General features: G+C 40.0%; 1 protein-coding gene across 1 annotated transcript; it reads left to right on the top strand.

The window, feature by feature from the left end:
* Positions 1-9,955: 9,955 nt before the first annotated feature.
* On the top strand, positions 9,956-14,037 carry LOC308402409 (keratin, type II cytoskeletal 8-like). The gene is made up of 9 exons (XM_080891227.1): positions 9,956-10,366; positions 11,667-11,875; positions 11,974-12,034; positions 12,137-12,232; positions 12,341-12,505; positions 12,615-12,740; positions 12,830-13,050; positions 13,140-13,192; positions 13,301-14,037. Exons 1-9 carry the CDS (start codon positions 10,043-10,045, stop codon positions 13,387-13,389), a joined length of 1,344 nt encoding a protein of 447 aa, XP_080747353.1. The 5' UTR covers positions 9,956-10,042; the 3' UTR covers positions 13,390-14,037.
* The last annotated feature ends 1,950 nt before the right edge of the window (positions 14,038-15,987 follow it).

Below are 15,987 nucleotides of genomic sequence, written 5' to 3'. Positions count from 1 at the left end.
TCCTCTGATAGAGAAACAGAAGTATTTCTCTTTGTGTTAATCTGTGTCTGGGTCTCACACATAACTTTCACTCCAAAGTATGCACGGGTGTGTCTAATGAACGTTTCCTGGTGTTGCATAAAAGAAAGAATGGTTATTTCAGCTGCTCTGTCGCCACAGCGGGTAGTGGCGCACATTTGATTTGGCAGAATTTCACATTGGATGCCCGATCCCAGTTATCATATGCTGAGAGGCGGGGTACACCATACAAAGGTCACCAGTCTGTCACAGGGCTATTACGGAGAGACAGACAACCATTCACAATCACAAGGCCACTCCTAAAGCCAATTAAGGATCACCGGGAAACCTAATCCTGTGCAAGTCTTTGGTCTGTGGGCGGTAGCCGGAGTACTCAGAGATGACCCACAAAGACACACGGTTTCTTAAATTCAGTCTCCCTCTAGCACAAAATGCTTGTTTTGAAAAATTCATGTTGTGAAACCATATATGATCATAATTCCCTGAAATGATCTTCCTGTAGATGGGGCAACCTCATCTTTCTTTATTTGCAAGTTTGGAGTAAGTAATATAGTTTCTTACAAAAAACCCCATTAAAATGTCTTGTTTTTCATCATCGCTACCTAAAAGACTGCATTATATTTGTTTTGGCAGATTTATTGAACTATATTTCAGCATGGGTTTTAACATTTGCTTGTTATTATGTGAAGTAAGGCCATAGGTTTAGCGTTAGTGTCATTTAAGCGCTGATAATCAGCAAACTACAGGCATCCTGATGGCAGAGTGTCTTTTATGAGCACAAGTTAATAATTTACTACTATCAAAGCTGGCATTCACAGTGTATGAGGCTAAAAGTGCTGGGAGGTTTGATGGTATCTCCTCGCTTCTCTTTTACTTGTTCAAACAGGCAACTCTGCGGGTATATGCCAAGCAGGCTTCTGTTTGAATGCTACAATTTTCTTATTCCAGCCCCTCATTTACTGTAACATTTACACTAGGCGCTATCTGAATTATCACTATGAACACGCCCAAGTGTGTATGTGTGTGAGTGCAGGCACACACATACAAACACACACCACAAGCTACGCAACAGACGTTATAGAGGAGACGTGTAAGCAATGATGAGAAAGTGGTTGCTAGGCAATACAGTAATAATAACAGTAGACGGCAACACATCACCCAGCATGAGTTATGGTGAAGGAATGTTGTTTGTGTGATGACAGGAAATACACTCATGAGTTAGTTTTACTATATATGGCTATTAAAGGATATTCCTGTTCATTTCACCTGCTTAAACCCCAACATGCTCAAACTTGTACAACACGGTATGAAAATAATAAACAGTAAATTCTTGCATGAAGTCATTATTAGTCCAACATATTCAGCCTCAAATCATGATGTCATGATGGTTCTAATTCTCTATGAATAGGGAAGGCTAGCACAGTTTACTCTGTGAGAGGAGAGTAAGGTGTCACCCTTTGACTGCGTGTGTTTGACTGTAGTTTACCTGCACGGCCACACACACTTGAGTTAACCTGTAGGTTTCAGTGTATGTGAAGAGCGTATAGGAGTAAATTCTGTTGCTCTCTATTCAAGGTAATGATTGATAAGGAGGCTGAGGTCGGTGCTTGCCTTGTGTAATGTGCTGAATTGAGTCACTGACAGGACACTAACGGTGCTGAACCACCTCCGATCGGGCGGGTGGTGTCCTCAGAATGTGCGTGCTGCAGGCAAAATACAGGGAGTGCAGAATTATTAGGCAAGTTGTATTTTTGAGGAATAATTTTATTATTGAACAACAACCATGTTCTCAATGAACCCAAAAAACTCATTAATATCAAAGCTGAATGTTTTTGGAAGTAGTTTTTAGTTAGTTTTTAGTTTTAGCTATTTTAGGGGGATATCTGTGTGTGCACGTGACTATTACTGTGCATAATTATCAGGCAACTTAACAAAAAACAAATATATACCCATTTCAATTATTTATTTTTGGAGCTACTGGAGCTCTCTGCCCTTTACCAATCCAGCCACGGGCCCATCCATCTGGCCCATCAAGACTCACTCTCATTTCATCAGTCCATAAAACCTTAGAAAAATCAGTCTTGAGATATTTCTTGGCCCAGTCTTGACGTTTCAGCTTGTGTGTCTTGTTCAGTGGTGGTCGTCTTTCAGCCTTTCTTACCTTGGCCATGTCTCTGAGTATTGCACACCTTGTGCTTTTGGGCGCTCCAGTGATGTTGCAGCTCTGAAATATGGCCAAACTGGTGGCAAGTGGCATCTTGGCAGCTGCACGCTTGACTTTTCTCAGTTCATGGGCAGTTATTTTGCGCCTTGGTTTTTCCACACGCTTCTTGCGACCCTGTTGACTATTTTGAATGAAACGCTTGATTGTTCGATGATCACGCTTCAGAAGCTTTGCAATTTTGAGACTGCTGCATCCCTCTGCAAGATATCTCACTATTTTTGACTTTTCTGAGCCTGTCAAGTCCTTCTTTTGACCCATTTTGCCAAAGGAAAGGACGTTGCCTAATAATTATGCACACCTGATATAGGGTGTTGATGTCATTAGACCACACCCCTTCTCATTACAGAGATGCACATCCATCACCTAATATGCTTAATTGGTAGTAGGCTTTCGAGCCTATACAGCTTGGAGTAAGACAACATGCATGAAGAGGATGATGTGGACAAAATACTCATTTGCCTAATAATTCTGCACTCCCTGTAGATAAACCTGCTTCTGCAAGTTTTCTGTGTGGCTGCCCAACACTTAATAGATACATGGGGGCCTTTTCCTTTCTTTAATAGTCCAACATGACGTACCCACATGGCGCATATAAACAAAACACTGGTGAAAAATGTTTTCCTATGGTTAAGTGATCTCTTCTTACATGCTTGGAAAGGCCTGGTTTTAGGAAAAGTTATCCACCAGTGCTAGGTGCTACTAAACCCTCACACAGCTGGTTCAGCTGAGTTGCATACTAGAGTGGCTAATAGTCATCTAAAGATTAAAATATGACGGAGAACTGAAACCTAATATAACCCTGATTTAACAATGGAGCTTGCAAGGAGCTAGGCCTGGTATTTGGGAATTGAGTGAGACACTGATTTATTTAAGCCAAAAATATGAGGCTTTTACCTTCAATAATTTTTGAGATATTCATATTCAAACATTAAAAATATTTGATATCATTTCACATCAATCATTTCATATGTCCAAACTTTGGACAGCAGCATATTATTAGGCAAATTATTGCTGGTCGATCAGAACGTGTTCCAAAAATGGAATGATTTGAGATGGAATGACCCATGTGCAAAGCAAAATAATGGGAAAAAAAATCACACAGTGGCACTGTTGTATGTAATGCAAAAGGCTGAGTCAGGCTCAACCTTTTCTGATTTCCGGACATTCAACCAGAGCTTGCTGCAACTCCACTGTGACTGTCTTAACTCTGATAAATGGGAGAGGCGCTGCTCGAATGCTCAGTCTAAACAAACAGAAGGGTCAGGCCAGCCAGGTGTGCAGGCCTGTGAGGCTGTAGTTACAAGCAGCACTGCTGTGAGATAAATAGTACTGGCATGCACTATGAAAATCCAAACATGCTGAGGGTTAATAATAATAACGGTTAAATATATGACAACTTTGTTATATTTGTTAAACCTCTTAGCATATTAAGATTTGCAGCAAAACAACTGCTAAGGCTGCTGGGAATACCGATAGTTGGTAGGTCTAGTAGGCAAACTGAAAGCTTGAAAGAGTTTGAAAGTTTGGGCGATCACAAAAGTCAGTTGGATTTTGTAGCGGCTTGCTTTGAAATTTGATCTCTCACACACAAACCCACATACCCACAGAGAGACAGAAAGACACACACAGACGCGCGTACAGTTTATATTTGTTCATCACCTCAGACAGAACTGATGCTGTTCAGTTGTGGCACAACTGTTGAAACAACATAAAGAAAATAGAACAGAAATGAGAAAACAGACAGTGCAGGTACTGTCTGTGACATCAAAAGCAGGTGTTTTCAAATGCCCACAAGCAAATGAGCTGGTTGCTAGGCTTTCATTTGGCTAGACAACTTTCTTCCCGGTGTGACAAAGGGTGAGTCATCGAGTTAGTCTGCCGTTTGTGCCAGAGTTCCCATGCGTGCCTACAACAGTAGTAAGGTGGTTTTTGAGCACTTCTCTGTGTGTTTCTGTGCGCGTGCATGTGTGTACACTACAAGTTAAAATGTTAAAGTCCAAAACTGTAAAGCAATATCTCTTGGTGATGTCTTACTGAACTGCGTGGGTATGTCTGAGCGTGTGTTAGCATGCCAACAAACTGTCAACATTGTGACTGTGAGAACTTTGTGAACAGCAGCAGCTCTGCAATGCAGCTTAGCATCTTAGCATCACTTTGTTGCGTTAACCTTTATAAATGTGTCCCAGTTTAACCACATTCTCCTGGTTTGGCAGCTACAAGATATTTCAATGCATGACTTGTGGCTTGTGCTGTGTTGTAAGGGTGTGCACCTTGATTTTTTTTTTTTTTTTCCAGGTGGTGAAATTCTGAGGCCTAAGAGTAAAATCCAGGGCGACATCACGCCCTCCTAAAGAACACACCCACAAACTTAAGCCAAAGCAAGCACAAAGGGGGCCATTGATGTGTCCAAAGGTTTTGGCTTCTCTCTTTTATGTCCACTATTCCTTTCATGTTTAGTCAATAGTTTACATTTGATTGTAAAGTCCACTTAATACATAAGGCTTTGATAATTTTCTAGCGAGAATACAAATGAACATTGCAGAGCACAGGACAGAAAATGTGTGCAATTCTATAACATGGAAAGAAATGTGCTTAACATAGAGTAATTGTGGTGCTGTACAAAGACACTGAAGTCACAAATGAAGAAACGTGACCCTGTTTCAGATCTGGATTAAAGTGATCAGACAAGTGTGAATATCTGTTGGTATAGAAGTGAGAGAGACAGATGTACATCCTTTATTAATTCAGTTGCAGAGAGAAGAGAGAACATCACAAATTAGCTGTTTATATGAGCATACTTTATCAGTATGCTAATATACAGAGTGGTACAAATATTCGTTCAACAGGTCAACTTGTGGCAGTGTCTTAATGAATTTCTTTGGATTTCACAGTAATCAAGAGGTTGAATTATTCATGAGTACCAATATTTACTATGAAATGAATATCCACATTAATGCTTTGCTAGGTATGCATTTGTATCACATAATGTTATAAATGCAAGTATTTACCAGGTTACTAAATGCTTCTTAGACAGCTCTGTGTAACTTCCTGGTTTGCTTATGCACAACAAATCTTTCATGATGATGCTATCCTAGCATGGGTGGTGACTTTGTTTGACTTCAGGTGTATCGGCCAAGTTTCTCTGGACCCCCCGAACCCTGGACTCTAACACTAACACACAGTTAATTCTATATTTGTTGTAAGTCTACTTAACATCAAAGGTCGATGTAGCTTGCTGATGTTTCTGTACCCAGTGGTTTAAATGCAAATCTGTATGTAAAATATGTACGTATGCAGGCACGTTAAACGTAATCTAAAGGTTGATATCTGGGTAAAGAATGTAAATAAAAGACACAAGGGCATGCATATTTATAATTCGTTTTTTTGTGGGCGGATGTCATGCATGGTGGTTTTTACTATTAAAAACCACCATACGAAGAATTTGGTATCACCTCTCTGAAAAACTCAAAATAGTTTTATAACTGGTGAAACTGTTGCACAACTGTTTCCTTGGTCACAGACTCAAGAATTCGTAAAGATTAGACTTATTAATCAGACTTTCACAACCTGCTTATTTTGACAGGAATGTGCTCCACCCAAAGTCACATCAGACACGAAGATGACTATCTCACCCACAGTGGACAGATATAGTGATCTGATAAACTAAAAGTAAATAAAGTAAAAGGAGCAGCAATTGTTTTAATTATTAAAAGGAGCGACGAAATAATTATGAGCGTCCATTCCAGCTTGACGAAAGAGAATGCACTTTGTTAAGTGCGTTAAGAAAAGAACTGAGTTCAAACTAACAAGATGCAAGGCATAGCTGCTCAGCAGGTTTTCTGCAGCTAGAGGCAAGGTCAGAGGCTAAGCTTCAAAACAACAATGGAAAGTTTAGATCACATTAACAAGAAAAAGAAAATGCAGGTAACGTTTCGGCTCTTCAGAAGTGGAGTTCCTTGTTTTGTGCTTCACTTTTACTACCAAACTTTTCTTTGAACTGGACATGAGTAATAAACAGAGAAGGCTGCATGTTTAGCAGATTTTCAATTACAACCTGAAACATTTCATTTTTTAATATATTTGACTTGAATAGGGATCATAATGTAGAAAATGAACATGTTGTTGTATCTAGTAAGACTAGGAAGTAGCAATACTCAGATTCAAATTTTATGCCACCTCATCTGCCTAGATGCTGCTTTATGGATGTAGTTGTTGTCCTAACCATGCAGCAGCGTACCTATTAGTTAACATGTGCCACCAAGTGATCCTAATAAAATGTTTCAATGTGGTGAGGTGGGAACAACTTCTGAAATCAACTCCCCCAGCCTGAACATAAATGTTCAGTTTTGTTAGTATGTTGCCTTAAATGGGATACAGCAATGCAACTTACAGTACTAGTTAGATACTCATCTCAAATGTGCACTGCATTCACAGATTGAACATAGGTTTCATTCACTCCATTTGATTCCTTATTGAAAAAGTCAGTATGAAGAGGCATAGCCTACCAAACCACACCTTCACAGTGTAAAACTGTCCACACCCTGGTCACACATACTACAGTGGTACAAAAGGGAATTCCAGAAACTAGGTTATAATATGTGCCGTAGTTTTTTTTTGTTTATGAGATATAAAATTATATCACTTCACAATGGCACTTTTTAAATGTTTTGAGACCTTTATTCAACCATAACTTGCAGCCTATCACATGTTCCGTCAGTCAGGTGTGCAGCTGGAATAGCGCTGTTACTGAACTCCCCATAATTACTGAGCTATGCTCTGACAGTTTGCTCCTTCACAAGTATGTAAGACAGGCACGAGAAAGCCATTCAGAGTGGGTGAAGACAGGTTTTTAGAGTAAACACTGGAGCCTGGACACATATAAAGAGTTGGTCACAGTTCTTGAAGCCCAAAAGAAATAACACTGACACATTTTAACTCATTTTAAAGGCTTTATACATCTTCACAGGAAGCCTGACTTCAGTGTTTTGGGTTTTGCACTTCAGATTACTCAGACTTGACCAGCTTGAGCTTTTTAATTGTGACAATTGTGTGACAAAATTTAATTGTGTGATGGGTCATGGCTGATGACATTTTAAACAAAGACAGACAAAACGTATAGCGATAGTGATCTGTCGTGATCACTTTGTTGCTACATTTACCAAGATTTTATTTGAATTTTTTATTTTTGTCTTTGCTTTTCTACTGGAACTGCACCACTCCTAATTCCTGTTTATCAAATATCTCAATGAAACAATTGTTTGGACCAGATACCAGGGCCCCACCCTGTTTGGTGATTCCTACTGTGTGGGTTGACTTATTGGCACTCAAGTTTGCACGCTGAGAATTGCTGTGAAAATACCGCACAGCATTAGAGACAGCACTGAAACTGATCTGTTTATGCAGGTAACATAATCCCGGGTCTCTAACTGACTGTAATGCAACTGTTTGAATTCAGTGAGATACAAGAGTGGAACATGCATTTTCTCAGAATCACAGCTGGGCAGCAGCTAGTTGAGCTTTTAGAGTAAATTCCACACCACGGTAGAAATTAAAGGCATGTGCATGTGAAAAGTTGGGGAAGAATGAAAAAGAATGCAGACCACTCCCACAAAGGTACAGAGGTGAGAAACTAGTGTGCCAGTGTTTAAGTATGGGAGCGGTGGGTGCGGTAAAGTAAGCACAAAAAACAACCACTCAATCTTGAATGCACATTACTGATTCATGGAGCAGATTATTTTCAGTCGAACAAGGAAGAACAAACTATAAGCGTAAAGCATTATTTTATACAACAATGTTCTGGCAGCACTTATGTTGAACTCTGCCTGGGGCATTTGACTAAATAATACTTTATTCTTGAAGTTTATTCCTTTCTTTGCAGTAATCCATGCTTGAATCTCTCAGGTTTGCGTAAATACTGATAACACAGATGAGTTAAGATGTCTAGAATCAGTATTCAAAATGCAAAACAGTGTAAAAGCAAACAAGTCCAATGCAAATGTGTATTTAACTAGATGCACAATGTGATACATGCACTTTTAATTGTAACTACAGGAAAAGATTGTTTGAAGTGAGTGCAGTTTCATGTTGGATTCTTATTGTTTCTGTTGTGATGCAGATGCCTCATTTGCATTTGCATGTAGTGAACTATATGCAGTATATTTTTAAAACTTGTTTTAAGGACTGTGTGGACATTTGTTTTGCTATAGCTATAACTATACTGTACTGTGCAGCATGCTAACACAATGCTAACACAATGCTAACACAATGCTAACAGCACGCTATTCTTTTAGACGCAAACATTTCTCTCTAGAAAACTAGCAACACTAGGCTGGGCCATTTGTTTTGAATCATGACAAATGTCTTTACAAATGGCAATCATAGATGGTAATATTATTCGACTCCACGTACCAGACCATGTATGGCTGCGGTGGTAGATCTGTTATACTAGAATGGGCACTGGTACATTCAACTGCTCATGAATTTAGCCTGTTATAATTAGGTGAATATGGAAATACAAACTTGCTAAATATCAGGTTCTTATAATGCTGTTCGGATGATTGGTTGGGAAATGATTTGTTTGGCAATGCTTCCAATGCTACCTTGATGCCAGGGACAGTAGTCAAACCGCTGGTGCACATCTCAGCTACATATTCTGGCCTATACTCTCTAATAAGTGTTTCATGAATGTCATTACTGCTGAAAAGATTTCATTGTTCATGAGAATTTTAGTCACTTTCTTGTGCTTCCTAAAACTGATCTTGACTTCGAATGATTTAATCGTAGTTTTGATCAGAGAGGACAATACAAACGAAGTGAATACTAGTGATAAAATAGCACATACGACCGTACAAGCACCATCCAAATTTTGGTTATTTATTGATGCATTTTGTTATGATGTCAGTGAAAAGCTTACACAACTTAAACAGTAGTTAGGGTGGAGCCAGCTTCATCTAATTAATATATAATGATGGGTTTTTTTGTTTTGTTTTTTACAACTTTTGGACCATTGTATGGTCTGATCCAGTGCTTTATGTTAAGGTGTTACTAAGAACTAATCAGTAACTGTTATGGTATGTAAGATATTGCCATATAAATTTAGCAAAGGAAAAGTATGGTATGTGCAGCATGACACATGTCACACTTAAATATATTAACCTGATTGCATCTGCTAAATAGACAGTACATAATGAATGCACTAATGAGACAAAGAGTCATAATTTGAGTAAAGCTTAGTATTACTTTGGTGATTTGTTTGTCAGTGGTTGGAATATACAGTATGTGCATGCTTTGATAAGAGAGGAGAAAGCTAGTTTATATGAAAGAATGTACATATCAAGACTACTTGTGTGTTGGTAGTGTATAAGTTTATGTATTTTGTGATATATTTTGACTGTGATTCTAATTTTTATCTTTTGCTTCAGTGGATGCAATAATAAACATAGAGAATCCATAAAAGGTTTTCTTTGTTGTTTTTTTTTTTATTCCACTTCACTTGGCTCTGCGTTACTTGTTTGCTCCTTCTCCCTTGTCCTGTTGCAGGGTGTGTCCAGGCTTATCTCCCTGACAATCCCTCCCTACCTGTTTTACAAGACTGGCCACTCCTGTCATTGAGAGCAAGAAGCGTGTAAGCTGAGGTGGAGGGAAGGCTTGAAAGCCAAACTCAGAGGGCAGGTGAAGATCCTCCCACCAGCTTGTACAGCCATAAAAGCAGCGAGAGTGTGCTGTCAGACACTCAGAGGGACTTGGCTCTCCTTTTGAAGACTTCTCAGCGTCAGTTTGCTTCTGCTCAACAAGTTGAAAATGTATCAACCCAGGAAGGCAGCATCAGTAGTAAGCTACAGCAGCAGCAGCAGGAGGTCGGTTCCCACCTCAAGCTCCTACTCCATCAAGAGAACCACATATGGTGGTGTTGGTTCGGGTTTTACTCCTAGCATAAGTGCATCAAGCAGTTATGGCCTTTCTAGCCAACCACTACTTGGACAACCAATCACTGCTGTCCAAGTCAACCAGAGCCTGCTGGCTCCTCTGAACCTGGAGATCGACCCCACCATCCAGGCTGTCCGCACCCAGGAGAAGGAGCAGATCAAGACCCTGAACAACCGCTTCGCCTCCTTCATTGACAAGGTTTGTTCCTCTGATCTCTCTGTCTGACTGCCTGTTCTATGTACAATTTACTGCAGGCCTCATTATTGTGGTACAGAGAACTTGCATGCCTCTTGGGCCAGATTTATCTCTTGCTTCTGCTACACGTGAATAGTTCAAAGTTTTCATCTTGGATATGTGAATGAAAACAAAAAGAATTAGAAAGTTAAAAGTAAGTGAATTGTCTAGCACACTAATGGCAATCTGTTTTCAGACGAGTACCACACTCAAAATGCAAATATGCTCTTGACATTAGCAGAACTGACAAAGAAAGGCAGTTGTGACTCTTATCTGGGTGGTGTATTCACCAGTGTCTTACAGCCTTTGCGATTAGAGAAGCATTTGAAAACCTCAATTCTGTCAGAGGTCATGACAGAGTTGATTTTAAACTAGCAGCTCCATTTAAAATCTGCTCTGAATAACAGCTGGCTTATAGCCCCGTCCAAGCCTATCTATCCACTGTCTAAACATGGGTGGCGATTACAATGCAACGACTCGCCTATTCCTCACTTGGCAGACGAGCACAGGGAACAGGGAATTATCTGCACTCTGTCTGCATAGTCCAAAGTCTGCAATTTGCACATTGCACTTATCACCTGGTTGTTATAGGCAACATGAGGACAGAGCTGCAAATCAGCCTTTACTTCATATAGATGTTACAGTCATACTGTCTGCACTGATGGGAACTATGGGTCATGGGTTTCTTCGTGTGAAACTGTAAATGGTATACCTTGACACTCGGACACACAAAACAACAAGTGCTGCAATTCTTTGTCTTCTGTGGTTTAACTGCCACACCCAGTTTTTATGGCTGGAGAGCCAGTGTGGCTTTCAACAATGCACGTAGGATGACTCATAGCCAAATTGCAGACCCAATAAGAGAAATCCTCAAGGCCACGTAGACGTTGGCGAAACATCTGCATGGAATATTCTGCATTATTTAAAGAAAAGAAAAGATAAAATGATACGTGTTCCAAAATAAAAAGGCCTAAAAGTTTACTTTAACACTTTTAGTGTACATTTGAAGAACTGCCTTCACGAGTCACAGCTGTTGTGACTGGGGCGTGGCAAGTCAAATAGATGTCTAGCTGCTCACTCAGTAAAGTTGTGCAATCTTTATATCTGATAACAAAAGTGCTGCACATTATACCCTTCTTTAAAAATTAAAAGAACCAAACCACCAAACAGACCTCAAGCCACATTCATATATGATTCAACGTTAAAAACACATGAAAATGATCAGCATCTGATCTTTTGTCTTAAATTTTGTGCTGTTTTCCAGGTGCGTTTTCTGGAGCAGCAGAACAAGATGCTGGAGACCAAATGGAGCCTCCTGCAGCAACAGACCACCACCCGCTCCAACATCGACGGCATGTTTGAGGCTTACATTGCCAACCTCCGCAGGCAGCTCGATGGGCTGGGTAATGAGAAGGTCAAGCTGGAGTCAGAGCTGAGGAACATGCAGGGCCTGGTTGAAGACTTCAAGAATAAGTAAGTGTTTACATGACACATATACCGACCAGCACCTCCTCTAAAGAGCAGACATAAAAAACGGAGAGGTGCTGATGTATTGCATTGTGTTCCAACAGGTACGAGGATGAAATCAACAAGCGTGCAGCAGCAGAGAATGAGTTTGTGCTCCTGAAGAAGGTGGGAAAATGTCAAGATGACCCTTTAAGTTTTTTAAAAAATGTGTGACTTTTGATGTGGTAAAAGTGACCATTTTTTGTTTGTATGTGACATCATTTCCAGGATGTTGATGCTGCCTACATGAACAAGGTGGAGCTGGAGGCCAAGGTGGATGCTCTTCAGGATGAAATCAACTTCCTCAGGGCTATCTATGAGGCTGTATGTAGTTTCTAATGTCTAATTTAACCAACTTATTGTGATTTCTCTTTTTGCACCCTAATAATTGTTTTTAACTTAACTGTTTTCCATAAACAATTTGTTCTGTAGGAGCTTCGTGAGCTGCAGAGCCAGATCAAGGACACCTCTGTCATTGTGGAGATGGACAACAGTCGCAACCTTGACATGGATGCTATTGTGGCTGAAGTGCGTGCTCAGTATGAGGACATTGCTAACCGCAGCAGGGCTGAAGCTGAGAGCTGGTACAAACAGAAGGTGAGGGAGCAAAGCTGATGCTCATCCCCTCTCTGCTTTTAATACACACTACAAAAGGTCTACTCTCTGGATTATGTTTCTGATGCACCTTGTATTTTTTTCATAATAGTATGAGGAAATGCAGACCTCTGCTGGACAGTATGGTGATGACTTGCGCACAACCAAGGCTGAAATCGCTGAGCTGAACCGTATGATTGCCCGTCTTCAGAATGAGATCGAGGCTGTCAAGGGACAGGTACATTTCAAGGCCTTTTACTCTGAGTACACCTTATAGTGTAAAAAGATTGGCAACTATTAAAGAATGCGTGACATGATTCTCCACAGAGGGCCAACCTCGAGGCTCAGATTGCAGAAGCCGAGGAGCGCGGTGAGCTGGCAGTGAAAGACGCCAAGCTCCGCATCAGGGACCTGGAGGAGGCTCTGCAGAAAGCCAAGCAGGACATGGCCCGCCAGGTGCGCGAATACCAGGAGCTCATGAACGTCAAGCTCGCCCTGGATATTGAAATCGCCACCTACAGGAAACTGCTGGAAGGAGAGGAATCCAGGTGAGATAAACTGAATTGTTTAGTTTCATGGCCCATGCATTAGACTCATATCTAAATTAAACACTAACTCTCTATTATTAAACCATTAGACTGGCCAGCGGAGGCGCCAGTGCAACCATCCATGTGCAGCAGAGCAGTGGTGGTAAGTTTTTTTATAAAAAAAAAAAAATCATGTATAAAACGTAAGCTAATAGATGACATAGAGAGGATGGATCATCACTTTACATTCATGCTTTGCTTTCTTCTCCAGGACTGTCCAATTCCTACAGTGGTTATAGTAGCGGTGGTGCCATCACCAAGTCTACAGTGTCATCTGTCAGCAGCAGAAGATACTTCTGAAGTCTTTCAAAAAAGGAGAGCCGTCCCCCTTTCCCTTCAGAAACTCTTGAACTTACTCTAAATCTCTAGCTTTTTCATGGTGCTATTCAATGCTGTTAAACATGTTCAACCAGAGTGCTGAATATGCCCCCAAAATCTGTGATTCCTAACACGGAAACTCTTGACTTTGTTCTGTTCAACAACATTGTAGCAGGAGTTTCTGAAGGGATTCTTAGCCTTTAACACACAAGGCCCAGGTCAGTTAGCGAGGGATCATTTTGTTTCTTTCTGCACTGATTTCCTGAGAAAAATAAATAAATAAAAAATGGAGTGCTAAAAACTAGGCAAGGAAAGACCTTTAAAATCGTGTCAGGAAGAAGAGCAAGTCACTGACCAGATCTGATCACTGGAAAAAATACAGGAGTTTGAAATTTGTGTCTTTACATGTTTACAGTTAAACTTTGAACTGATTGGTTATTGTCTCGCTCTTTTTTTTGTTGGTTTTTTTGTTGGTTTTTTACTGTTCTGTTCATTTTTTCCCTGCTTGGTTTTGCTTTCAGACTAAAACTACTTTGAAACCAGATTTATTTTGTAAAGCGACACGACTGAGTGTTGCTGCAAACAACATCGAATAAATCCAAATGAAATAAATCTGAGATTAAAAAAAAAGGTTGTCTCTTACTCTTGTTATTGTTGTTGTAAATGAAATTATTCCTGACTACTTCAAGCTGAGGAAGTTTTTTTTTTGGTTTTTTAAACAGGAAGATTTCTTTGCTGAGATTTCACATGGGGGCAGTGCTGCCACAGTTTTAGACTTTGAACTCAACCAGGTAGCATTCTCCAAATATCAAAGTCATAATTCATGTTTCAGAGGTTTATTACGTTATCACTCAGAATGATCACACAACAGCTGTAAAAAGGACAAAAAAATCTGACCTTTTTAATCCAACAATCACTTTGACAGACTGCTGTGTCAGCAAAAGAGAATATCTGTGTAACATGAGCAGTAGAGATAACAGAAACGTAGCGTGGGAGGTTTCAGTTGGGAATTTACTGCATCTGCAACCATATGACACAAACATAGAAAATAGGAAGTGGAAGGCTCCAAAGCAAAGGGTTAGGCAAACAATGGCATTTCTATGATGGTAAGAAATAAGTAATGCCGCAAATCTACGTCTCTGTTTTTCATATTGTGAATGACTTAACAATAGACCGCAGGCTTTTTCTCTAAAATATTAGTTTGTGAAACCAACATGCCTCAATGCTTCAGATTAGAACAATAACACTCTCCACAAAGAGGTGGACAAAAGAGTAGGGAAGAAGAAACACAAGTACTACAGTCTACCCTACATTCACCACGAAATCCAAACACTGTGTCAACATACAGTATTTATATTCAACACATGTTGCAGAACAACTGCTTGCAGGATTTTACGCCTTGACCTTCATATTGTGTGAGCTCAAAAACCAACAACAAAACAGGCCGAGTTATTTTTAAGTGTGCTATTTTCTGCACACTCAAAGGTGTATTTTTAAATGTGCCTCCCGCATTTAAGTCTACATTGGCAGGTTAACAAGAAAAATCCCTTTTATTAGCTTCACCTGGAGCACAAAACTTCTGGCAGTGATCGTACAATTTATTGACTTTAATCCCAGAGGAATTAACGTCAGATCGACTCAACATAATTGTTCCAGACACACGCCAATTGCTGTATTCACTCGTGTTTTCACGTTAAACCAGTTACATCACAGCTGAAACAGTTGTGAGGGAGTTGTCTTTTCACCCTGAGGTGGCCAGAAGGAAATCACGCTTCCTACAATTATAAATGCTACATTTATCCCCAGGACAAACCAACAGTTTTGGCTGAAACACGTTAATACTTGCACAGCTTGCATACCTGCTTTTCAGTGGCACGGTGTTTCCTGCTGTGCAGCACTGTTATTATCCAGTATATGTCTATTTGGGCAATTAAGACAGACTCAATGAACATTCATTGGCAAATGAGAACAGCTACTCCTGTAATGTTGAGCATGAAAACACAAGAGGCGCAAGGATGGAAAGGCACCGGTCATTAACCTCCCTGGAGAGACTGTAGAGTCTATGAGCAGCTTGTCCTTGAAAAGGATCAGTGGTCTTATTGTTTCACAAGTAACAATTTCTTTGTGTCAGCAGGGATGGGACAGAAAACAGGTACTGTGCCCCCGTTTTCAAGGAGAGACAACCTTGCAGGAGCACAGATGAAAAAAAAAAATGCACCATCCCCTCTAATTAACTAGGCTATTCTTTTTTATACATATATAGATAATCAGGATAATAATAGTGATCTTGAACAATAGCAGAAGAATTAAAATGATGACGAATGCTTGAATTAGAACTATGGTGTCTACAAGTACACGTGGCGCTAACACCTGCGGCCTCAGACAAGTGTGGCTGCAGTAGAGAATAAATCAAAAGACACGGGGGAAAAAAGAATTGTCTATGCAGTACTTACTATGACATATTTGTAGTAAAACACAATTATCTGATAATAAACGCCATTTTAAAACATATTTAGTGCTAGGTGAACAAATTCATATTTAAAAACTCACATTGTTAAATATTAATATATTGATTTTAAA

This window comes from Rhamphochromis sp. 'chilingali' (genome assembly GCF_963969265.1).
Source record: "Rhamphochromis sp. 'chilingali' genome assembly, chromosome: 9".
NCBI classification, from domain to species: Eukaryota; Metazoa; Chordata; class Actinopteri; order Cichliformes; family Cichlidae; genus Rhamphochromis; species Rhamphochromis sp. 'chilingali'.
Note: the sequence above shows the minus strand (reverse complement) of the source record. Positions and strands in the feature narration are given on the sequence as shown.